General features: G+C 43.3%; 1 protein-coding gene across 1 annotated transcript in view; it reads right to left on the bottom strand.

The window, feature by feature from the left end:
• Positions 1–23,408, bottom strand: part of rims1a (regulating synaptic membrane exocytosis 1a) — a 479,607-nt gene that overhangs the window by 8,131 nt on the left and 448,068 nt on the right. Inside the window, exons 27-29 of the mRNA XM_072250401.1 lie at positions 13,211–13,320; positions 10,119–10,220; positions 2,301–2,440 (exon numbers count right to left, since the gene is read on the bottom strand). Coding sequence (XP_072106502.1) covers positions 2,301–2,440; positions 10,119–10,220; positions 13,211–13,320 — 352 coding nt within the window. The remainder of the gene's footprint in view (positions 1–2,300; positions 2,441–10,118; positions 10,221–13,210; positions 13,321–23,408) is intronic.

Below are 23,408 nucleotides of genomic sequence, written 5' to 3'. Positions count from 1 at the left end.
CCAAGGGGTGATATCACCCACTTTGGGAACCACTGATACAAAGTAATACTGAATCACAATGTCCAGGGGATGCTGTGTTTCCTTTGAGGGAATATTGATGACAGTGATTCAAGGCCAGTAAATATAACTACAATTTATCTGATTATTCCTTTTTGAACACTGCTACATAAAAATAACAATAAATAAATAAATAGTACTGGAAGAACTCAGCTGGTCAGTTCTGATGAAGAGTCTTGGCCTGAAATATCAACTCTTCATTCCTTTCCATAGATACTGCCTGACCTGCTGAGATCCTCCAGCATCTTGAGTGTGTTTCTCAGAATTTCCTGCATCTACAGAATCTCTTGTTTCAAATTAGAACAAACCTTTGGTTCTGAAAGATGTTACATCTTGAGTCTTGAATTGAATGAAAGAGTCTTGAATGATGCCAAATAAACAACTGTGCAACCAATGGCAGTATCCTAGAGCATCTTATCATCAAAAAGCAAGAGATATTACATGTCTTGGTATACATAAAGGAAGATAGATTCCCCAGAGCCTAAAGAGAATTTCAATCCTTGCTGGCCACATATGGGGCGTATTATGACTGTTCAAAAGCAAGTATGGTACCTTACTCAAAAAGGAATGCTGAGGTTAAATCTGGGACAGTGAATGTAATATCAGTGGAAGGGAAGTTATTGGGAAAAAGTCCAGAGGGACACAATTAACCCACACCTGGAAAGGCAAAGGTTGATCAAGGCTAATCAGTTTGGGAGTTCATTTCTGCCTAATCGGAGTTTTTTTGAATAAGTAACAAAATGTACTGGTGGGGTTACAGTGGTTGATGTAGTCCACAGGGACTTCAGTAAGGCCTTTGAGAAAAGGTCCCATGTGGTAGACTGGTTGAAAAAGTTTTAGCTCATGGGATTCACGGCAAATTGATCCTGACATTAGCTTGGAAAAAGGAGACAGAATAATGGTGGAGGATTACTTTTGCAATTGGATGCCTGTGACCAGTGGTGTATCACAGAGACTGATATTGGGACATTTGCTGTTTGTCATTTAGATTAATGATTTTGATATGAATATGAGTTATATGATAAGTAAAGTTGCAGTGATATGAAAATAGGCAGTGTTGTTGATAGAATGAGGAAAGATTTCTGGGACGAGTTTTTCAACTATGAGTATAGAATAGATAAGTTGAGTTTGTTTTCCTTGGATGAGAGGAGGCTGCTGTAGGATGGGGTGGGTGGGGGAAGGAGTGTGCACCTGATAGATGTGTACAACATTATTGGGGCCTTAGGTGGATAAATTTCTCCCTATCATGGAGATGTCTAAACTTAGAGGGTATAGGTTTAAGGTGAGAACATAGAACAGTACAGACCAGGACCAGGTCCTTTGGTCTACCCTGTCAGTACAGACCATGATTCAATTTCAACAAATCCTACCTGTAATCACGTGGTCCATATCCGCTGTTTACATGTTTAAATACCCCTGAAACGTTGCTACCTACTTCTACTGTCTTGTTTGGCAGCATGTTCCAGGAATCTACACTTCCATGTGTTTTTTTAAAAAAAAAAACACATCTCATCTCTTAGGACTAAAAGTGCTAAAGAAAATCTGAGGATTTCTTCCCTACCCATTGGATAATTGAAGTCTGGAAAGTGGTGAAGGCAGGTATTCTCACAACACTTAAGAAGTAACTGGAAGTGCACTTGGATCACCAAGTGGTGGTAAACTGGAATATTGCTTATGGGTTCCTGATGGTCAGGATGGGCCAAAGGGGCTATCTCTGTGCTCTATGATTCTATGATTATAACTGTAATCTGATGGAAACAAGGGATTCACTGGACAAAACCTGATTTTGCATAAACTTTTTAAAATATACTCTAGATTTAATAAGATGTATCACTTCACACTAATTAAGATTAAATACCATCCATCAATGCTCTGCCCACCTTGCCAATTCATCAATTTAATTCTATAGCTTTAGACTATTCATGTCACCTTCACCATTTTCCAATATCATCCATAAATTTACTAATCATATCTCCTTGATTCATGTCCAAATCTTTTAATAGAAATAACAAACAATAAATTTCCCAGCACCGATCCTGTGGTACACCAATGTTTACAGGTTTCCAATCACAGAAAGAAACTGCCCACCAGAGGCGCAGGGAACTGTGGAGCGATTTCAAACTGTGTAAAATCTGGAGAGTAAGGCTGTCTGAAAATCTCTCACAGAGAAAAGGCAGGGGCACCACTCTAAAAGTCTGCTGAAATAGTTAGTGAAGTTCACCAAGACACTGAGTAAAACCCACCTGTAAGACTTTACCCTGTGGGCTTTCTTCAAACAGCAATGACTGTTGATAGAGAGGATCAAGTGTTTTCCGTGCAATCTTTGTTTTCTTTTTGGCAATACAAACACCATTCTCCAGCAGATACACTTTGACATAAGGAGCTGCAAAAGGATGAAATTAAAAATTAAATAAAAATATACTTCTAAGGTCAAATTCTTATGAATGATGTCTTTACAGTGTATTTTAGATGACTTTACAGTGTATTTTAGAATGACCCTTGCCTTCTGAGCCAGGGATGAACCTGCAGGCCAGATTGCTGGTTTGCTTTAAAAGCTGTCGTAGTTTAAAAATAGGGCCAATTGTATAATGGCCAGAGCAACTTAGCTGCTTGTATGGGAAGCAATTAATGAAGCACTAAATTACAAGAGGTAATAATACAGGAGATGGATTTTTGACTATGCAAGGCTCTGTTAATTCTCTGCAGGAGCAATGCAATCCCAGGTCTTTCCCTACAGACCTGTGATTAATTGTCTTTCAAGTACTGATCCTTTTCCATTATGAAAGCTAAAGTATGGGAATAGAAAAACTACTTTCAACTGCAAATTTGCTTCTTGTTGGATTACAGATGCCAAGTGTCAACTACTTGCTGGTTAAGGAAATGTATTCTTGGTTCTTTTACCAAGTTACATAAATCTGTAACCTCCAAAGCCTGACTTTTCTAACAGGTCAATGATTTGAACCATTTTGAACAATTTCTTCAGTTGTCTCCCCACGAGGATCAATCCCAGCTTCTCCAGCCTTTTTATATAACTTCTCACCTGGAAACTCTTCCAGTAGGTCTTTTCTGTACCCTCTCCAATGTCTTTTACATCCATGTTATTATGAAAAGATGATATTCCAGTTGTGGCCAAATGATTGTTTTACGTAGTTCAGTAAAACAATCCTGTTTTAGTTCACTATGTTATAAAGCCATATTTTCAATCTACCCAGATGTTCTTAAGACTGCTGCACAAATGTCTGTGTGGAAGTAGAAATTTGCACAATAGTCATTTCTAATGAGATTAGAAATGAGAGTCATGGAGGGGAACATGATGAAAACTACCTGGTTCACACTAACCATCAAACTCCCATTCACACTAATCCTACTCTCTCACTTTTCATTTTCCCCATATTCCCACAATTGCTCCGCCCAACCAATCCTTTACCATCGTCCCACCCCTAAGATTTTACCACTTGCGTACACACCACAGGCAATTTACTCAGACCAATTTGCAAGCTTTTTTGAGAAATGACAGGAAATTGAACACCTGGATACAAGGCAAACATATAAACTCCATACTACCAGAGAGGTTTGAATGAAGCAGATTGCTGGATCTATGAGGCAGCTGGTCAATAAAATGTTGAACTGAATAATACAATGTGTTTTTGGAAGAAGTTTACAAACTACATGGGAAGAGGAAAAGCAATGCTCTGGTGGCGCGCAATCAGCGGGCCTTAACAGACAGAGGACCCAGCAGCCTCTTGCAACCAAGATGTGGAACTGGTTGTCCTGGGACCATCCTTGCCACTGGGATTTACCTCATCATGGTGAAGGTAGTGCTACTGGGGATGGCGCACCCCCTGTGGCACTTTAAAATCTTCCTTGCACAGGTCTCCACCTCTGAGCACGGTGAACAACACCTGGACCTTACACATGGTTGAAGTCTGACAGCGATGGGGCATCTGACAATGGGAGCAGGTATGAATAGACTGGGAGCTCCTAGTCAGAACCCTGCACGGCAGCAGCACAAGGTATTTGGTCGCTAGCAGCCGGGACCGAGTGGCAGCTGTTTTCAGCAGACCCGTGCGACTGAGCAGCCCTATTTAGGGACCGCACTGCTCACCCCAATTGAGGAAGGGCCTAGAAAAGGTGGCCTAAAAATTGCCTATTCAATCACTCACCTGGATAGGTTACCGCGCCTATCGGGTTATTCCACTACTGTGGTTAAAATAAGAAACAATACAACCTAAAACTGGCAGCATGGAATGTAAGGACTCTCCTGGACTCGGATGACATTTCTGACAGACCTCACTGGAGAACAGCCTTAATCGCTGCTGAGCTGAGGCACTACAACATCGACATTGCTGCCCTGCGTGAGACCAGGCTCCTGGATGAAGGCTCTTTAACAGAGGAAGGGATACACCTTCTTCTGGAAAGGTTTCCCCCCAGATGGACAACATCTCCACAGAGTAGGCTCGGCCATTAAGAACACCTTTCTACCAAGTCTTACAGAAACACCTGTTGGCATTAGTGAAAGTCTAATGACCCTCCGTATCCCCCTGGAAAAGAAATGTTATACCACGCTTCTCAGTGCCTATGCACCAACTTTGCCATCTGAGAATGAGGCCAAGGATGGCTTTTATCAGACATTGGATGAAGCTCTTTGTCGGAATCCTAAGAATGATAAGATCCTTTTGCTTGGGGACTCAACGCTAGGGTGGAACAGAACAACAGGATATGGAATGGAGTGCTAGGTAGGCATGGTATTGGCAAGGTGAATGCAAATGGCATGAGGCTACTTACTCTTTGCTCTGAGCACAACCTTACCATAACCAACACCATCTTCCAACAGAGGGCAAAATATAAGACCTTGTGGATGCACCCTCACTCTAAACATTGGCATATGATCGACTTCTTCATTGTGAAATGTAGTGATATCAAGGATGTTCTTATCACCCGTGCCATGAGAGGTGCAGAGTGCTGGACCAACCACTGTATGATTGTGGTCAAGCTCCACATGAAAGTGCGTTCCCTGCCCACCCCCCCGCCACGGCTGCAAAAACTAATAAAAAGTGGCTAAATTGCAACCGCTTGAGAAACACAGAAGCAAGAAGTGAGTTTCGACGCATCCTAGCTGAGAAACTAAGGGAGTTGGAACCTTGTCTGAGCTCAGAAAATACCATGGAACAACAGTGGACCTATATCAGCTCTGCACTCTGAGGCAGCAGCCCAATCCATCGGCCGTAAGAGCAGGAACCGCCAAGACTGGTTTGACAATAACTCAGACACCATCCACGGGGCAACTTTAGACAACTCGTCATCCACCAGCATCAGACAGCATTGGCAGGCAGCTCGGAGGAAAGTGCAAAAGGCAATACAGGCCATACAAAATGAGTGGTGGACTGAAAAGGCACATGAAATCCAGTCCTTTGCTGATAATAATGACATGCATAATTTTTACAATGCTGTCAAAACCATCTACGGCCCAATAAATTGATGCGTTACTCCCTTGAAAACAGCTGATGGTCTAACACTTCTGAAGAATCAGAATACCATTCTGCTGAGGTGGGCTGAGCATTATAACACCCTGCTTAATCAGAACTCCGACGCAGACCCCATCATCCTGGACGAACTGCCTGAACTTCCTCCTATCCACGACCTCAGTCTACCACCAACCTTCCAGGAGGTTCTATCAGCTGTCCATTCCCTTAAGAACAGCAAGTCCCCTGGCACTGACAATATCCCTGCTGAGTTACTGAAGAACTGAGGGTACATATGTATGCGCACCCTCTACCAGTACATCACCAAGGCCTGGGCTGATGAGAACATCCCACAGCAATGGAGAAATGCAAACATCATTGTCATTTATAAGAACAAGAGTGACAAGGCCATCTGCGGCAATAGTAGGAGCATATCACTCCTTTCTGTTGCTGGAAAGGTCCTGGCTAAGGTGATGCTTCAGAGACTCATCAGCAACATCACCGAGTCAATGCTGCCCAAATCGCAATGTGGATTTAGGAAGAACAGGAGCATGATCGACATGATCTTTACAGCCCGGCAGCTTCAGGAAAAGTACTGGGAGCAACATCAGTTTATGGCCTTTGTCGACCTCTCCAAAGCATTCGACACTGTGCAAAGAGAGCTCTTATGGGACGTCCTCCTCAAGTTTGGCTGTCCCAATAAATTTGTTAACATCCTCCGCCAGTTCCACGATGGGATGACTGCTCGGGTAACCGTAGGAGGACAAGAGTCTGAGCACTTCCTTGTACCCACAGGGGTGAGGCAGGGTTGTATACTAGCACCCGTGCTCTTTAACATCTTCCTCTTGTGTATTATCAAGCTTCTCCACAACGAGATTGAAGACAGCAGTGGTGTGGCAGTGGACATCAGATTAGACGGCAACCTCTTCGACATCAGGACGTTCCACACAACCACCAAACTCCATAGAGAGCGGGACCTGGAGCTGCAGTATGCAGACGACTGTGCTCTTGTGTGATCTTCAGACTCTCCCTGCTGTGGCGGTGAGAGCGTACAGCAGGATGGGGCTGACTGTCAATACCCACTAAAACAGAAGTGGTTTGCCAGTGGAGTACCAGTGTCCCACCCACTCTACCTGCCTTTACTGTTGGTGATGAAAAGCTGTCAGTAGTGCCATCTTTCAAATATCTGGGGAGCATTCTCTCTGAGGATCGCGGCATTGACAACGACATCCAGAGCCACATTAAACAGGCATTAGCTGCCTCTGGGAGACTTTGACGTAGAGTCTTCCAGAACAGGAGCCTTCATCCCTCCACAAAGGTCGCCATATACCAAGTGGTCTGTGTCACCACCCTCCTTTATAGCTGTGAAGCTTGGGTAACCTACAGCCGTCACATCAAGTCCTTGGAGCACTTCCACATAAGCTGCCTCCAGCACATCCTGGGAATTACCTGGTGTGAGCCGGTACCTCACACTGAAATACTTGTAATGACCAACTACAGAAGTACTGAAGCCATGATCACCCCGCGTCAGCTGCAGTGTCTGGGGCACGTGATAAGGATGCCCCCATGTTGGCTACCCCGCAGAGTGTTATATGGCCAGCTACGTCATGGTCGATGCTCAGCTGGAAGGCCGAAAAAGCACTACAAGGATCAGATGAAGAATGCTTTAAGGAAGTGCAAGATCAGACCCGAGGGCCTGGAGGAGGTTGCTGCTGACCGTACCACATGGCGACAGCTGTGTAGGGATGGAGTTCGTATTCTGGAGATGGAAAGAACAACCAGAAGACAGCAGAAGAGAGCCAGGAGAAATGCAGCCATGGTTGCCACCACTACCACATATACATGTCCCACCTGCAATAGAGCTTGTGGGTCCAGGATAGGACTGTATAGTCATCAAAGATCTCACTGTTAAAGGAGTGGACATCGTCATCGGATCTCGATGGACAACAGAAGGAGGAGGGCTGTCAGAGGTTACAACGGGACATGGATAGGATGCAAAACTGGGCTGAGAAGTGGCAGATGGAGTTCCACCCAGATAAGTGTGAGGTGGTTCACTTAGGTAGGTCAAATAGGATGGCAAAGTATAGTATTAATGGTATGACTCTTAGCAGTGTGGAGGATCAGAGGGATCTTGGGGTCCTTGTCCATAGGACACTCAAAGCTGCTGCGTAGGTTGACTCTGTGGTTAAGAAGGCATACGGTGCATTGGCCTTCATCAACTGTGGGATTGAGTTCAAGAGCCGAGAGGTAATGTTGCAGCTTTATAGGATCCTGGTCAGACCCCACTTGGAGTACTGTGCTCAGTTCTGGTCACCTCACTACAGGAAGGATGTGGAAACCGTAGAAAGGGTGCAGAGGGGATTTACAAGGATGTTGCCTGGATTGGGGAGCATGCCTTATGCGGACAGGTTAAGTGAACTCGGCCTTTTCGCTTTGGAGCGGCTGAGGATGAGAGGTGACCTGATAGATGTGTATAAGATGAGAGACATTGATTGTATGGATAGTCAGAGGCTTTTTCCCAGGGCTGAAATGGCTAACACGAGAGGGTACAGTTTTAATGTGCTTGGAAACAGGTACAGAAGAGACGTCAGGGGTAAGTTGTTTTTTTTAACAGAGTGGTGAGTGCATGGAATGGGCTGCTGGCAACGGTGGTGGAGGTGGATACGATAGGGTTTTTTAAGAAACTCCTGGATGAGTACATGGAGCTTAGAAAAATAGAGGGTTATGGATAACCGTAGGTAATCTCTAAAGTAAGTACATGTTCAGCACAGCATAGTGGACTGAAGGCCCTGTATTGTGCTGCAGGTTTTCTATGTTTCTAACCCCTTCAGTTGCCTTACCTTTAAGATAACTCCAGCATCGAGTACTCCCCGAACCAGATGTCAAACCTATTGTCTCCTATTAAGTTGGTCCTGGTATTGAATGGATCCTTTCCTTCCTATGCAATGTATCTTGTGCCAATCCAATGTACAATCTTTGACTCCCTAACTCACTGCTGAAGAATACAATCTGTACACTCATATATACAACTGCCATATATTGATGCCCAGCTTCCCTGTAGCAGTAGTTATGTACACCCAAATTCATACACTCCAGCCCTGCCCAACCACCTGCAGCACAACCCTCCACCACATAATCCTCTACACCTCACCCCTCCCAATCAACTCTCCTTAACACAACACATTCAAACTCTCATTTTACCCTACATTACCCTTTCCCTGCACCCCACTTTACAACCACTCACTCTTCTCCATCCCAAACTTTACCCAACCCTCCCTATTGCCGATTTCTTTATTAATCCGTGATAAAGGACATATATTCTTGCTGCTCATCCATTCTGGGCCTCAGTTAAATCTCCCCCCAGTCTCTATTTCAAATTAAGCAATCTTAGCACAGATCAACCTTAAACTATCATTTCTCATCCCTGGCAGTATGTACATAACTCCTCTCTGCACTCTTTCCAGTCCTCTCACATCTTCCTGCAGCACGGTAACCAGAAGTACTAGCTATCCCCAGGGTTCCAGTTATTAACATTGCCCTTTACTTCCTGCCTCAATGCTAATTTCTAATCCACTTTGGATCCAATGAGCATTTAGTTTTTTTGATCCATCTGCCATTAAACACATTGTTCAGCTTTGCTAAGCTCCATACTGATCCCATCAAACATCCTATTCTCAATGCCAATCCTTATTAGTTCCTCAATTTTCAATTGTTAGTCAGACCAGACATTCTTCAAGAGGTAATCTAAATTTTAACTTGTTAAATGGAGACAGGCAATCATCCGTGAGATAAGGGAGGATCTGTCCCAGGTAAATTGAGATCAAAGCCTAGCTGGCATTAACGACGGAAGGACAATATCTGACCTTCAAAGAGGAAATGTTCAGGTATGGTCTGGATACATTCACAAGTAGGTAGGTAGGACAACGAAAAAAAGAAAGCTGCCTGGGTGATGAATTAAACAGACTAAGATGGATAACAAAAAGGTAGCACTTGACAGATATCAGGTTTTAAAGTGGCAATAAGCTGAATGTGGAGTGCTCAGATGGGAAGAAAGGCATTGAGAATAGATGGACAGCTAATCCAAGATGAACACAAACACCTCTATTAGACATAAATAATATGAGGCAGTGAGGGGAGGTGGGATTGGGGTTTGCACTTTGGGAAGGGTTTATGTTAATCACAAATTTAAGGATGGAACAAAGGCCAGGATTAAAATAGTAGAGGATATTTTGTGTTTACTACTAAAACCTCAGGAGAAGGGAGTCGGGGTAGCGATAATGGATAGGATGAAAATTGGAGGCTGCCAGTGCTTAAAGTTGACAAGGCACCACAGTGATCCGGTTGTCTTCACTCTAGGTTGCTTGGTAGGGATAAAGACCACAAATCCTTAGATACAGGGAGTGTATCTGAGGATTGCAGGCTGGCAAATGGATGTATTCAAAAAGGAGTGTAAGGATGTCACTAGTGATGGCAGATCTGTCAATTTAACACCAGCTGTGGGGAAGGACTTAGAAAAATAACTATAAAACAAATTCAAAACAACTTGAAGTCTGAACAAATAAGAGAATATACCATTGATGAGATGTGTTGCTGACTTACCAGGGAGTGATTTAGATCCTGGCTTTTGACTGAGGCCTCGTGCTCTGATTACTTCAACTTCCAACTGCCCTTTCCGGTCTAGCATTCCAATTTGAATGTCACCTAAGAACACAAAGGAAATTTGCAAAAAAAAACAGTATGCTTAGAGCATTGGAGACTCCAATTCTCATTATCAAGTTGCAAACAAGAGGAAAAACAGGTAGAAAAGACAACCTGAGAAACATAATTCATCTCATCAAGGAAGATATGAACCCACTCCAGAACATTTTCCGCCCAGGAAAATATCCTTCAACCAAGACTGGATCACACAAGGACACAAGAAAGTAGAAGTAGGAGTAGACTACCTGGACTCTCATTACAGTACTCCAAAGATCACCCACGTGTCATGAAGCTTTCAATCAGCAGCTGGTCTTATTTTGCCCCAAAAGACCTTTCCTCACCTTGAAAGGGGACTCCTCTGCACTTTTTTTGTGCTGGAAATGACTCCGTTTCAGATCAGCAATGGTTTTGGCACCATTGGAGAATGCTGTGGCTCTTGAGACTGGAGCACACAGATTTGGCCTAAAGCCCCAGTGCATTATTGAGTGAATGCCACACGGATGGAGGTGCCATCTTTTGAATGAACCCTCAAATCCAGGGCCCATTACCTCAATCACCTGTTTTTAATTTTCAGTCAACATAACCAAAAAACTGGACTGTTACATCAATATTTGTGGGAGCTGCTGTATACAAACCGGCATATTTCCTGTTTCACCATGATGATAATTGCATTATGTAGATGAAAGTCCATTCTCAGTGTGAAACAGTTCACATTTGACCAGAAACTATTCATCATTCCCCTTCACACTAATGGGTCCAAATCATCCTGAAGGTCTTTGCTTCAGCACCTATTTCCTGAGCAGTGGCACTGAGCTGTGGTGAGTAGGCACAGAGCTGAGAACAATGGACTTCTAAGAGTGAACTGTGGGTAGGGGGTGTAGATAGGGAGTTGTGGCAGGAAGCTGTGGGTAGAGGGCAGTGGGCTGTGTGCAATGGGCTCTGGACAGTGAGCTGTGGGCAGTTGGCAGTAAGCTATGGGCGGTGGAGTTTTGACAGGGAGCTGTCGGTTGCAGGCGGGAAGATGTGGGCTGTGGACCGTGAGTCCTGGGCAATGAACTCCCTGGAAAGGGCTACAGCGAGGGGGAGCCTGTAGTCTCACTGAGCGTACAGATAACAACACAAACGATCAGAGCTTTCACGTCCTGAACAGTCAGCTGGGTGTGATCAGAAGGAACATATCAGAGCCCCGGTAATTTTGTACTCTGACAGAGGCAGCAGACATTTGTTTATACATCAGCAAATCTGGAGCATTTGTGGAAACAGCAATTGGTCCACAAGTTGTGGGTCTGTGCTGAATGACCATGGACATCTGACAGACAGGGCATTGCACTGCAATAGGTGCTCACCCACTACTTTTCTTGGCGGAGGGTGTGGGAATGTGAACAGACAGCAGGAAGAGTGAGAGGAGGCTGATGGACAGAGTGGTGTGGCAACAGTCGGACTAATAGACACCAGGCTCTCTGCCCCCTGAGTGAAAGCCTAGACACTCCAAGTATATGCTGTGGGGCCATGGTGTGACTAGCACTGGCAAAACTTCTGCTGCCTGACCTGTCATAGCTTGGTGAGGCAGCAACACCTGCTCTTATCCAGCCAGCCCTCACTCCCACTGGCTGCAGAGAGTGAGGATAAAAAAGAGCAAAAATTAATTCAGTTCTGTCCATTTTCCACAGATGGATGGCCCCTCACAGGGATGCCGTGAATGTTGAACAGCCACCCCTCTGTAAAACTGATGCTTGTGCATCAAGCCGTGATTTCAAATTGTTTGGAGGAGGAGGTGCTCTCCATCACTGAGTGGCATTTGTCACACTTTATCACTTTTAAATAGCGGCTACTTGATTGAACCTTATGCAAAATAAACTCTACATAAGCTTTCACTCACATCTGAGTGGGGGTCATTGAACTTGAAAGCACACTTGCATTAAGAGCCTTGCAATGACAGCCTGGAATTATACTAAGAAGTTACATTGCCCCCTCTGCTGTTGATTTATTTTTTTTGTCCCCTTGTTATTCACTTCTTCAGGCAACTTCAGTGGCCACTTTATTAGGTACTGGCATGGAACCTGGCATGGTCTTCTGCTGCTGTAGCCCATCCCCTTCAAGTTTCAATGTGTTGTGCATTCAGAGATGTTGTTCTGCACACCACAATTGCAATGCATGGTTATGTGAGTTACTGTCGTCTTCCTGTCACCTTGAACCAGTCTGACCACCCTCCTCTGACCTCTTTTGACAAGGCATTTTCACCCACAGAACTGCCACTCACTGGATGTTTCTTGTTCTCTGGAGACTGCTGTGCATCAAAATCCCAGAAGGTCAGCAGTTTTCAAGATGTACAAACCACTCTGTCTGGCACCAACAATCATTCCACGGTTAAAGTCACTGACATCACATTTCTTCCCTATTTTGATGTTTTGTCTGAATAACAACTGAATCTCTTGACCATGTCTGCATGCTTATATACATTAAGTTGCAGCTAAATGATTGGCTGATTAGATACTTGCATTAACAAGCAAGTGTACAAGTATACCTCATAAAGTGGCCATGGGTGTACATACCACTCCCAAGTACAAATACAATGATAATAAAACACCATAATAGTATTGTTACATCAAAATAAACTTGTACAAATGTTTTTTTTAATTTGGTAAGTAGTACAGATTGATGAGCTGATGATGCAGTTACAGATGGAGACATACTGGAGACTGCAGGTGCTGGAATCTGGATCAGCAAACAATCTGTGGGAGGAGCAGAAGGATGAGCAGCATCTGTGAGAGGAAGGGGATTTGTTGACGCTTTATGGTAAAACCTTGCCTGAAATGACAACGATGCCTTTCTCCCACAGATGCTGCTTGATCTATTGAGTTTTTCCAGCAGATTGCATGCAATTACAGACTCCTTGTTGATTAAAACAGTTGACTTTCCCAAAGTGCTCTAATGAACTGTGCGTTGAAGCTTAGTAAGTTCTTTGCATGCAATTCTAGTAGCTCATCACTTACCCATAGCTGGTGTTGCTAATGTTTGTCTTCCAACAAGTTGCGCAGGTCCTAGGCCATCAAGGAAGTCGCTGAATTGACTGTCGGCACCTAACCTCATCCCAGGAAATAAACTAGAGCAGACAACAGCAGTTAGAAGAATGAGCATTTAAATCACATTGTTGCTTGATCACTGGACATTCCCAGTGCGAAAGGATTCACAGCTAACACAGATTAGATGGTTACCCATTCCCTGATTTCCAATCCTGTACCACATGGAATGTTAACGGGGCTCAATCTTCACCATTTCAGATATTTTCACTCAAATTATTTTCCTTCTAAGATCCACTGTTTTGCTCAAGGATTAGAGTAATATTCCTGAAATATAGCTGAAATATTCAGTCTCCAGCAATCTCCTGATTAATCTCCTCTACACCTTCGCTTCACCTTCACCTGCAGTCATACCCTTCCTATGGTGTGGTGACCGGAATTGTACTCAGTACTCCAGCTATGGGTTATTAATATTCAATACAATAAAATATAGGGAATACTCAGCAAGTTAGATAGCATCTGTTAAAAAAGAATTAGTGATTGTTTCAAGTGAAAGATCATTCCTCCAAATTTCATCAGGAGGAAGTATTAGAGTGAAAATGGAATTCATTGCCTTAGACAGCTGCGGAGGCCAAGTCGCTGGGTATATTTAGAATGGAGGTTGATAGGTTCTTGATTAGTAAGCATGTCAAAGGTTATGGGTGAAGGCAGGAGAATGAGGTTGAGAGAGATAATAAATCAGCGATGTTGGAATGGTACAGCAGTCTCGATGGGCCAACTCGACTAATTCTGCTCTTCTGTCTTATGGAAAATTAATAAGATGCAGTCATTTTTTCCGTCAGCTATGGGTAAGCCAAAGGGCCTTCTAGGTGAAATGTTGACTGTTTCTTTCCAGAGATGCTGCCTGACTTACTGAATGTTTTCAGCATTTATTTTTTAAATTCAGTTTTTCAGGGGTTTTCTGATTTCATTTACTGTTCTGTGGACTTGTACCGTGACCTTTTTGCTCATCTATTCTATGCGCTGGCTAATGAAGGCAAGTGTCTCATCTATCTTTGCTGCCACCTGCTGGAATTATTGAACTAGTATGAAGGATTCCCCTGTTCCTCAATACTTCCTGAGGTGGTTACTGAAGGAAAGAGACAAGAGGGCAGAAAAAAAGAAGTCAAGTATGTACGATAATCTGAGTTAGATTTGATTCCTCCATGGCATATACTAAAATGAATAACACAAAATGTAAGTCTTTAAGACAAAATGGTGCTAGCCTGTAAGTGGGATAGCTCTGAGAAAGTTAAAGCAGTGTGAGTCTACAGCTTTGAGTAAGAATAGATGATGATGAACACATGTTTGTCAAGGGAAGGTGAAATTATTCTGCATGTACAGATACTTATCATGGGAAAGTACTAGTGATTGGGGTTTTGAAGGGTATAAAAAATGGCCAATTTCTTTGTGCAAGGTGGCATCTTCTCTCAGGCTGGGTCATGACTACAGCAGTGTAGAAAAAGGGAGGGATGGGGGGGTGTTCCCTCTGGCATTCTGTAGATCAGCTCATTTAGTGGATGATAAATATTAGGCTGTTTTCTGTACTGCTACATTTTTCTGTCTTGCACATTTCATATAACTAATAAAGTGATTTCTTGCAGTTTAACACACGTACAGTGACTCCATTGTTTGCGGATACATATACGAATGTCCCTTGCTGAATGGGAAAAGAATATGGAATGAATTTGAAAATCTTTTTATTACAGAGGCCCAAGTGAGAAGAACAAGTGTTAGGGTGGGCACACATCACTGACCTGAAGCAAGGAGAAACACTGAGGGCAACTTCAACACCAGGATGAAGCCTTTAAATCTAACACATTGAAGGTCTAGAGATCATAAAGGATAGAGGTTATATATGCATTGGGGAAATAAAGTGGATTATGTGCAAGTGTACTAAGAACAAGCTGAAGGGTATAGGGTAAGGAAAGACAGCCATAAGAGTATTGGAAATATCAAGTTTGTACTCCTGCTCACACCCTACCCCTATCAGAGAGAACAGAAAGAGTAGATAGAATTCCTCGAGCCCTCATCTTTCATCCTACCAGCCTCTCCATCCAGAACATCATTCTTTGTCATTTCCTCCAGCTGCAATGGGATCCCACCAGCAGCCACATCTTCTCCTTCCTACCCTTTCTGACTTCTGCAGTGTCTACCTCTCCTGTGGCTCCCTGGTGCACTCATCCCCCCTCATCCATCCCTCCCTCCCAACCCCTTGCTCTTTCCCCTGTCATTGCAGGAGGAATAACACTTGTTCTCACACCTGGTCCCTCACTACCATCCAGAGACCTTGTCTACTGCATTTGGTGCTCCCATTGTAGCCTACTGTACATCAGCGGTCCCCAACCACCAGGCCGCGGACCGGTACCAGGCCACAGAGTATGTGCTACCAGGCCGCGAGGAAACGATATGAGTCAGCTGCACCTTTCCTCATTCCCTGTCACGTACTGTTGAACTTGAACATAGGGTTGCCAACTGTTTCATGTTTGCCAGGACATCCTGTATATTGGGATAAATTGGTTTGTCCAATATGGGACCGCCCTTGTCCCGTATTTCCCTCGCTAAGGTAGAGCATTCCTATGAAACTTTTCGTGCCGATATGGCGTGAATCAAAGAAGCAATTACCATTAATTTATATGGGAAAAATGTTTGAGCGTTCCCAGACCCAAAAAATAACCTACGAAATCATACCAAATAACACATAAAACTGAAAATAACACTAACATATAGTAAAAGCAGGAATGATATGATAAACACACAGCCTATATAAAGTAGAATTAATCTATGTACAGTATAGTCAGGAAGATGAAGGCAAAACCGATTTTTGGGGGGAGAAAAATCGGTACATACGCGCATGCGCACATCACATGCGCACGTCACGCATGCGCACACAGGTGCCTGCGCAAGGCTTCATGGTCATGGTAGTCTTTCCTGGGGTAAAGTGTCCCAGGATTTGACTGCTACTTTTGTCCCTTTTCTGGGAGTGAGAAAATTGCCAACCCTAACTGTAAAAGACATACTGAGGTGAATTTAACCCTACTTGAACTTCCCCGGTTGGCCGGTCCGCAAGAATATTGTCAATATTAAACCGGTCCGCGGTGCAAAAAAGGTTGGGGACCCCTGCTCTACATCAATGAGACTAAACACAAAATGGGTGATTGTTTTGCAGGGCAATGATGTTAAATGGCCATTTTCAAGGCCCCAGCTACATACTCACTTCAATTTTCCTTCCCATTTCCACACTGACCTTGCCCTTCTCCAATGCAAACTGGGAAACAAGCTCTTGTGTTCTGCTTTGGTAGTCTATAACTCAATGGCATGAACTTTGACTTTTCTAATTTAAGGTAACCTTCTCAGTGGATTTTCTTTCATTTTCCCTTTTTTTTCTACCTCTCCCCCTTCCTCCTCCACTCTCTTTCCCACCTTCCTCTCTAGATCCTGTTACACATCATCAACCCCTCCCTTTTCTCCTGGTTCCATCCATCCTGTGCACACAATCTTCTCTCCATCCTTCCCCTAGTCATCTGATTCTAGTTCTGGTTCTTTCTGTCATTTGCCTCTCTTCTAATGCCTCCTATTACTTCCTCCTTTACTGCTGGTCTTTTGTGTTCCTGCTTAACACCACCCTGTCAGCAGCTGTCTCCAATCTTCCTGCTCCCCTCTTCAGATAAGGTAAATGAGAATTCTAAAAGATTCTTTAACTATACTGTATTAAAAACAAAAGGGCACCTAAGGAGAGAGCAGGTCCCTTTGTGGTAATTTACACATGAGGCCATGGAAGATGGGTGATGTCTTAAATAAATACTACTTGTCTGTGGAGGCTAGGGCATTCAAGGAATATTAGTGATGTCCTGAAAAATATCCACAATATAAAAGAGGTGGTCTTAGCATGAGGTGCATGAAGGTGGATATATTGCTAGGGCCTGACCAAGGTTATTGTGGGAAGGAAAAAAGATTTTGGAGTCCTGGTTGAGATTTTTGTTTTTTGCAGCTTTCTTCATTAGGCATGAGTGAACAACCAGCAGACTAAAGGATGGCTAATACTATCCCTTTGTTTAAGAAGAGCTGCAAGGACAAAGGTAAGGAAACCAAAAACGGGAAGACATAGATTGTAGGTGAGAGGGGAAAGATTCAATAGGCACTCGAGGAGCAACTTCTTCACACTGAGGGCAGTATGTATTGAATGAGCTACCAGAGAAGGTAGCTTTGGCTGGTACAGTAACAACGTTTAAAAGACATTTGTATATGGATAGGAAAGGTTTACAGCGATACAAGGCAAATGGAACTAGTTTAGGTGAGTATCTTGGTCAGCATGAATCCGTTGGGCCAAAGGGCCTGCTTCCTCAATGTCTCTATGACGAGCTATGGAACAACAGGCTAATATCAGAGGAGGGTAAGTTACTGGAGGGGGATCCATCTGCATTTGAAAAGCCATGGACTGATGAGGGACAGTCAACATGGTTTACCCATGGGAAATTGAATCTCAAATATTGATTGTTTTTTGAAGAAGTGACCAAGAGGATTGATGCTGGTAGGGTGAAAGACTTGATCACATAGCCTTTAGCAAGGCTCTTGATAAGATTCTGCATTGTTCTGGTCCATAAGGGTATATCACATGTAATTTAATGTGAGCTGGCTAATTGGATACAATATTGGATTGTGGAAGAGGTTTAGAAGGTGGTAGTGCAGATTTATTTATCCTACTGGAAGCTTGAGACTAATGGTGTGCTGTAGGGATTGGTGCTGGGTTCACTGTTGCTTATCATACTTTGTATTTTAACAATTTTGATGGAATGTAGAGGCCTGATTAGTAAGTTTGCAGATGACACTAAAACTGGTGGTGAAGTGGATAGTGAAAAATGTTGCCTAAGGTTACAACATGATCTGCATCAACTGGGAAAATGGACAAAGAAATGGCAGATAGAATTTAACTCAGACAAATTCAAAATGATACACTTTGGGGAATTTACCAGGGCAGAACATAAACGGTGAATGGCAGGGCCCTGTGGAGTGTTGTAGAATAGCATCACTTCTCATGTTACCAAAAAGGTAGCAGTTAATAATTGTTAACTAGGGCACATGATTAATCAAGATAAAAGCTTTGAAAGAAGAACAATGTATTTCTCTTTCTTACACACAGCCAGGTCAACCAATTTTGCCTAGTTCCATGTTAAAATAATGTTCATCGTGTGTTACTATTCTTGAAGGGTATACCCCACTATTATATATCACATATGCTACATCTCTTCTTCAAAAATAATAAACAAAGTGGAAGCAATAAATATATAGATAGTCATCCAAGGTCCATCTTCTTTAGAATAAAGCCATCCAAATGTTTTGATTGCCAGACTGTCCTTTCAGATCTGGTCCTATGTCTTTTCCTCTGTTGTAGGATATCCTCCATTTTCATTACCTCATGTGACCTGAGATATGATGGGTGTCAAGTCACCGCTACTTTCTGCCCTGTTGGAGCTGCGACTTCATTTTCACTCTCTCCAACCCACGCTAGGAGATCTTTGGAGTCCCTGTGATACTAATGTTCAAGTTGTCTTCCACTTGTCTTCCTCTGATCTGGTCCCCTTGCTGTGTGAAGGACATCTGTATCCATGAGTTGTGTGGCTGAAATGATTACTTATGTTGAAGCAAGCTTATGATGCACCTTTTCACTCCTAGCTGCAGAAATGTACTAATTCTAAGTAAAGGTCCGACTGCTCCCTCCACTGCCATTTCACAGATATCTTGTCTTTGGATTAACTATCTGCAGAGGATCTCTCTCAGCTGGCTTCAGGGCATTTTCTTGAAGGCCTTAACCCTCACTTGTTGGTCTTAACTGTCTCAAGACTGATGAGTTGCTCAGGAGGACACTGCATACATATTGCTCCCCAGTCAAGCTGAATTGTCACTTGTTGTTCTTCATCAGTATCTTGGTGTTGATATATCCAGCAGATAATCCTTCCACAGAATGGGGAAAAAAATAGGGATTCTGAATCTGACTTTGCCTTACCCACTCAATGGACCCTTAATAGTCTGTTCATTTTGTTCTTTTGTTGAAATTGATTTCCACAAAGTTGGGAATGAAAGTGAATCCTACTTTCCTGCACCATCAGGAAGGCAAAATGGGATTATTCCCAGAGGAACAGCTATTTCTGTGACACCTGTGACACGAGGTGCGTTCACACCATAACTGACTACAAGTCCACCCTGTGTGTCAACAACAGTGACGCCTCTCTTCCTGATAGGCTGAATGTCTTTTATGCAGAACTGATGCACAGGATGATGTGCTGGCGAGGAAGGGCCCACTCTTCCCCACCTAAGGAGCAGGCACTCTGTCTGGCTGCAGCTGATGTAAGGGAGACCCTAGCCAGAGCTAGCCCACAAAAACAGTGGGGCCTGGTAACATACCTGGATGGCTGCTGAGGAACTTTGCAGTCCGGTTAACAAAGGTTCTAAAAGACATTTCCAACATCTCTCTGAACCACTCCACAGTCCCCGCAGTTTCAGGGGACAGTAACCTGACTCAATGACTACCATCCAGTGGCACTGACCTCAACAATAATGAAGTGCTTTGAACGATTTATTATGTATCTCATTAAATCCCACCTTCCCACTATATTGGACCCTTTCCAGTTTGCTTAATGCTCAACTCATTCCACTGATGATGCCATAGTTTCTGCATTCCACTCAGTCCTGTCCCACCTGGAAAATGGTGCCTCATACTCCAGGATGCTGTTTATCGACTTCAGTTTGACATTTAATACGATTATCCCTCTGAAGCTGGTGGGTTAACTGGCCTTGCTGGGTTTCAATACCTCTTCCCTTAACTGGATGTTAGACTTCTTGACAGAAAGACCACAGTCAGTCATGTTGGCAGCAGGATCTCTAGCTCCATCATCGAGCACTGCCACCACCCAGGGCTGCGTGCTCAGCCCTCTGCTGCTGCAACACTGCACTGCTAGATTCAGTTCGAACCAAATCATGAAGTTCATTGATGATACAATGAAGGTTAGTCTTATCAACAATGACAACAAGGCAGCATACATAGAGGAGGTAGAATGGCTGGTGTAATGGTTTGCACAACAACTTGAGTCTCAATGTGAACAAGACCAAAGAGATTATTGTGGATTTCAGGAAGGTGTAGGCTGACTATTCCTCTCTGCATATAAACAGCTCCTCCATGGAGAGAGATAGGAACACCAAGTTTCTGCGAGTGCGCATAACAGACAATCTCACCTGGTCCCTCAACCGCACCTCTTTAATCAAGAAAGCACAGTAGTATCTCCAGTTTCTGAGCAGATTGAGGCAAGCGAGATTCCTCCCCCTACCCCCCAGCCCACCAATTCTAACCAGTTTTTACTGGAGCACCATTGAGAGTGTCCTAACCAGCTACATCAGTATCAGGTACAGGGACTGAAAAGCATCTGACCACAAGTCCCTACAAAGGATTGTGAGGACTGCTGAGAGGATCATGGGGTTTTTCTTCCACCCATCAGAGATGCTTATCAGAAATACTGTACACACAGCACCCTTGGTATTATCAATGATCCCATCCTATCCACCCAACAATTTCTTTGACACCCTCCCATCAGGCAGGAGATACCGTAGCATTAGGACAAGGACGATTAAGATGGGAAACAGCTTCTTCCCCCAGGCTGAACTCCCTGCCGCCACCCATGTCTCATCATGTATGATGCCTTAGTAGTGTTATACAGCTTACTTTTTACCTCATGTTGTAAGTGCACCTTATTATTTATTGACTTACCTGTGGTAGTTCACTTTGTGTTGTGTATGAATCATATGTACTGTGTTGTGTTCCAGAGGAACGTTGTTCTGTTTGCCAGTTATATACGTGTACAGTTGACTGACAATTAACTTGAACTTGAATACTGAGAACAAAGTGGCAAGTGGCGGTAAAGGTGAAGCAATTCAGACAGAAGTAGGTATTAGTATTAGCTAGAGGCAGATACATTAGGCATATAAATGCAGGAGAAATGGAGGGGTATGTGGGAGGGAAGGGTTAGATTGATCTAGCAGTAGGTTAAAAGGTTGGCACAACATTATAGGCCAAAGGGTCTGTACTGTACTGTTCTATGTATTCAGGGAATTATTGGGTATTATGTTTCAACACCGTTCAGTAAAGACAGTAGTCATTTAAAGAATTGAAAGAGGGGCTGTTGGTAACTGATAACCAAAGGACTAGGAACCAACCAGAGAATAAGATGGGAGTGGCTCAGATAGTGACAGTCAATATGAACTACAGTTAAATGGCTAACTCTCTATTGAGATCAATAGAAAGTAATCACTCTGAACAATATTAAGTGAGTTACATATAATACTTCCAAATTAGTCAAAAATATTTATTGATTTTAAGCATTAAAATTTTACTTAATTATCTCTCAATAATTATATTTTTTAAAAAGTGTGATTAATCTATGATAAATTTTGAATGTATTTCAATATTTGAGGAAGTCAGTTTGAACCAAGTATCCAATGGAACTCTCCATTCATCCTTCTTTTCTCCTTTTCCCCATCGGCCCTCAGAATGTTTCCTCACAAGCATTTATCCAACTCTTCCAGCATGCTCTCAGGCTATGTATCAAAGGTCTTAGAAACATAGAAAATAGTTGCAGGAGTAGGCTATTCAGCCCTTCGAGCCTGCACTGCCATTCAGTATGATCATGGCTGATCATCCAACTCAGAACCATGTACCAGCCTTCCCTCCATACCCCCTGATCCCTTGAGCCACAAGGGCCATATCTAACTCCCTCTTAAATATAGCCAATGAACTGGCCTCAACTGTTTCCTGTGGCAGAGAATTCCTCTTGCAGTGTAATAATGTTTCTTTACATTATTTCTGATTTATTTGCCAAATGCTATCAATATCTGTGTTGAAAGCAGCTACTTCAAAATGACCAGTGATTATAATATTGAGATCTGGGGAACATCACAGCATTACTCCCTGTGGCCTGATAGATCTTTTCCACAACCATCTGCTTCTCATTCCTTTGATGGTTTTGTATCATGCTCTGCTTTCCTGTTAATCCCAAGCACTTCCGCATTTACAGTATTATGCAAAGGTTCTATGCACATACATATAGCTAGGGTGCCTAAGACCTTTGCATAGTACTGTAGTAATTTTGTGTATTGCACTGTACTGCTACTGCAAAAAACCCCCCACAAATTTCATGACGTGTGATGATAAACCTGATTTTGATATGGGTCTCTATTGTGGACTGAGATTCGAAAAGGAGCAGGGACAGGGTACTCATGCGTGGGAAAGGGGAAGGAATAGGAAGCTTCGGAGAGGCAAACAACAAACGAAGGGTCTCGGCCTGAAACGTCGACTGCGCCTCTTCCTAGAGATGCTGCCTGGCCTGCTGCGTTCACCAGCAACTTTGATGTGTGTAGCTTCGGAGATGCATTCAGTAATGATCATTAAAGCAATTGTTTGGAATAAAATTACCTTGCCTGGTGATTTAGGGCTGGGTGTGTCTGCACCTGCCCCCCCCCCCCCCACACGCACCCTGGCATTCCTTCTCTGCTACCTGTCCCACACCTCCCGTAGCGCTCCAGCCTCGCTAAATTAAAAAATTGCTCTCTGCTCCATGTTGACAAATGCAGTACTGTGCAAATGTCTGAAGCACCCTAGCTATATGTACTTTGTGCCTAAGACTATGTCAGCCAAATCAATGTAAACTGCAATTTCATGAATCCTGAGCCTTAACACTTTAAATAATTGAATAGTTAGACAAATGTGATGTGACGTTAATAAATGGTTTATTTTAATTAATCTATTTGTATTGCTTAATCTATACTTTTCCAAATGCCAATTAATTTTGTCTTTCACACCAGTCATAAAAGGGCGAGGAGGAAAGACAGGGTAAAAACATACAGTTTTTTTCTCCCAGCGCTGGAGTATCAAGAACTGTGGTGGGAGGGCGGCATAGTTTAAGGTCAGAGGGGAGAGATTTAATAGGAACCTGTGGTGAGGATAACTTTTCACGCAGTGAATAGTCTATATATGTCAGAAATAGCTGAGACAGGTACATTAACAACATTTAAAAGGTAATTGGATGGATAAATGGATTGGAAAGGTTTCGAGGGATATGGACCGAACGTGGGCAAATGGGATTAG

This window comes from Mobula birostris, chromosome 2 (genome assembly GCF_030028105.1).
Source record: "Mobula birostris isolate sMobBir1 chromosome 2, sMobBir1.hap1, whole genome shotgun sequence".
NCBI lineage: Eukaryota > Metazoa > Chordata > Chondrichthyes > Myliobatiformes > Myliobatidae > Mobula > Mobula birostris.
The sequence above is the reverse complement of the archived record's forward strand: the minus strand, read 5'-3'. Positions and strand labels throughout refer to the sequence as shown.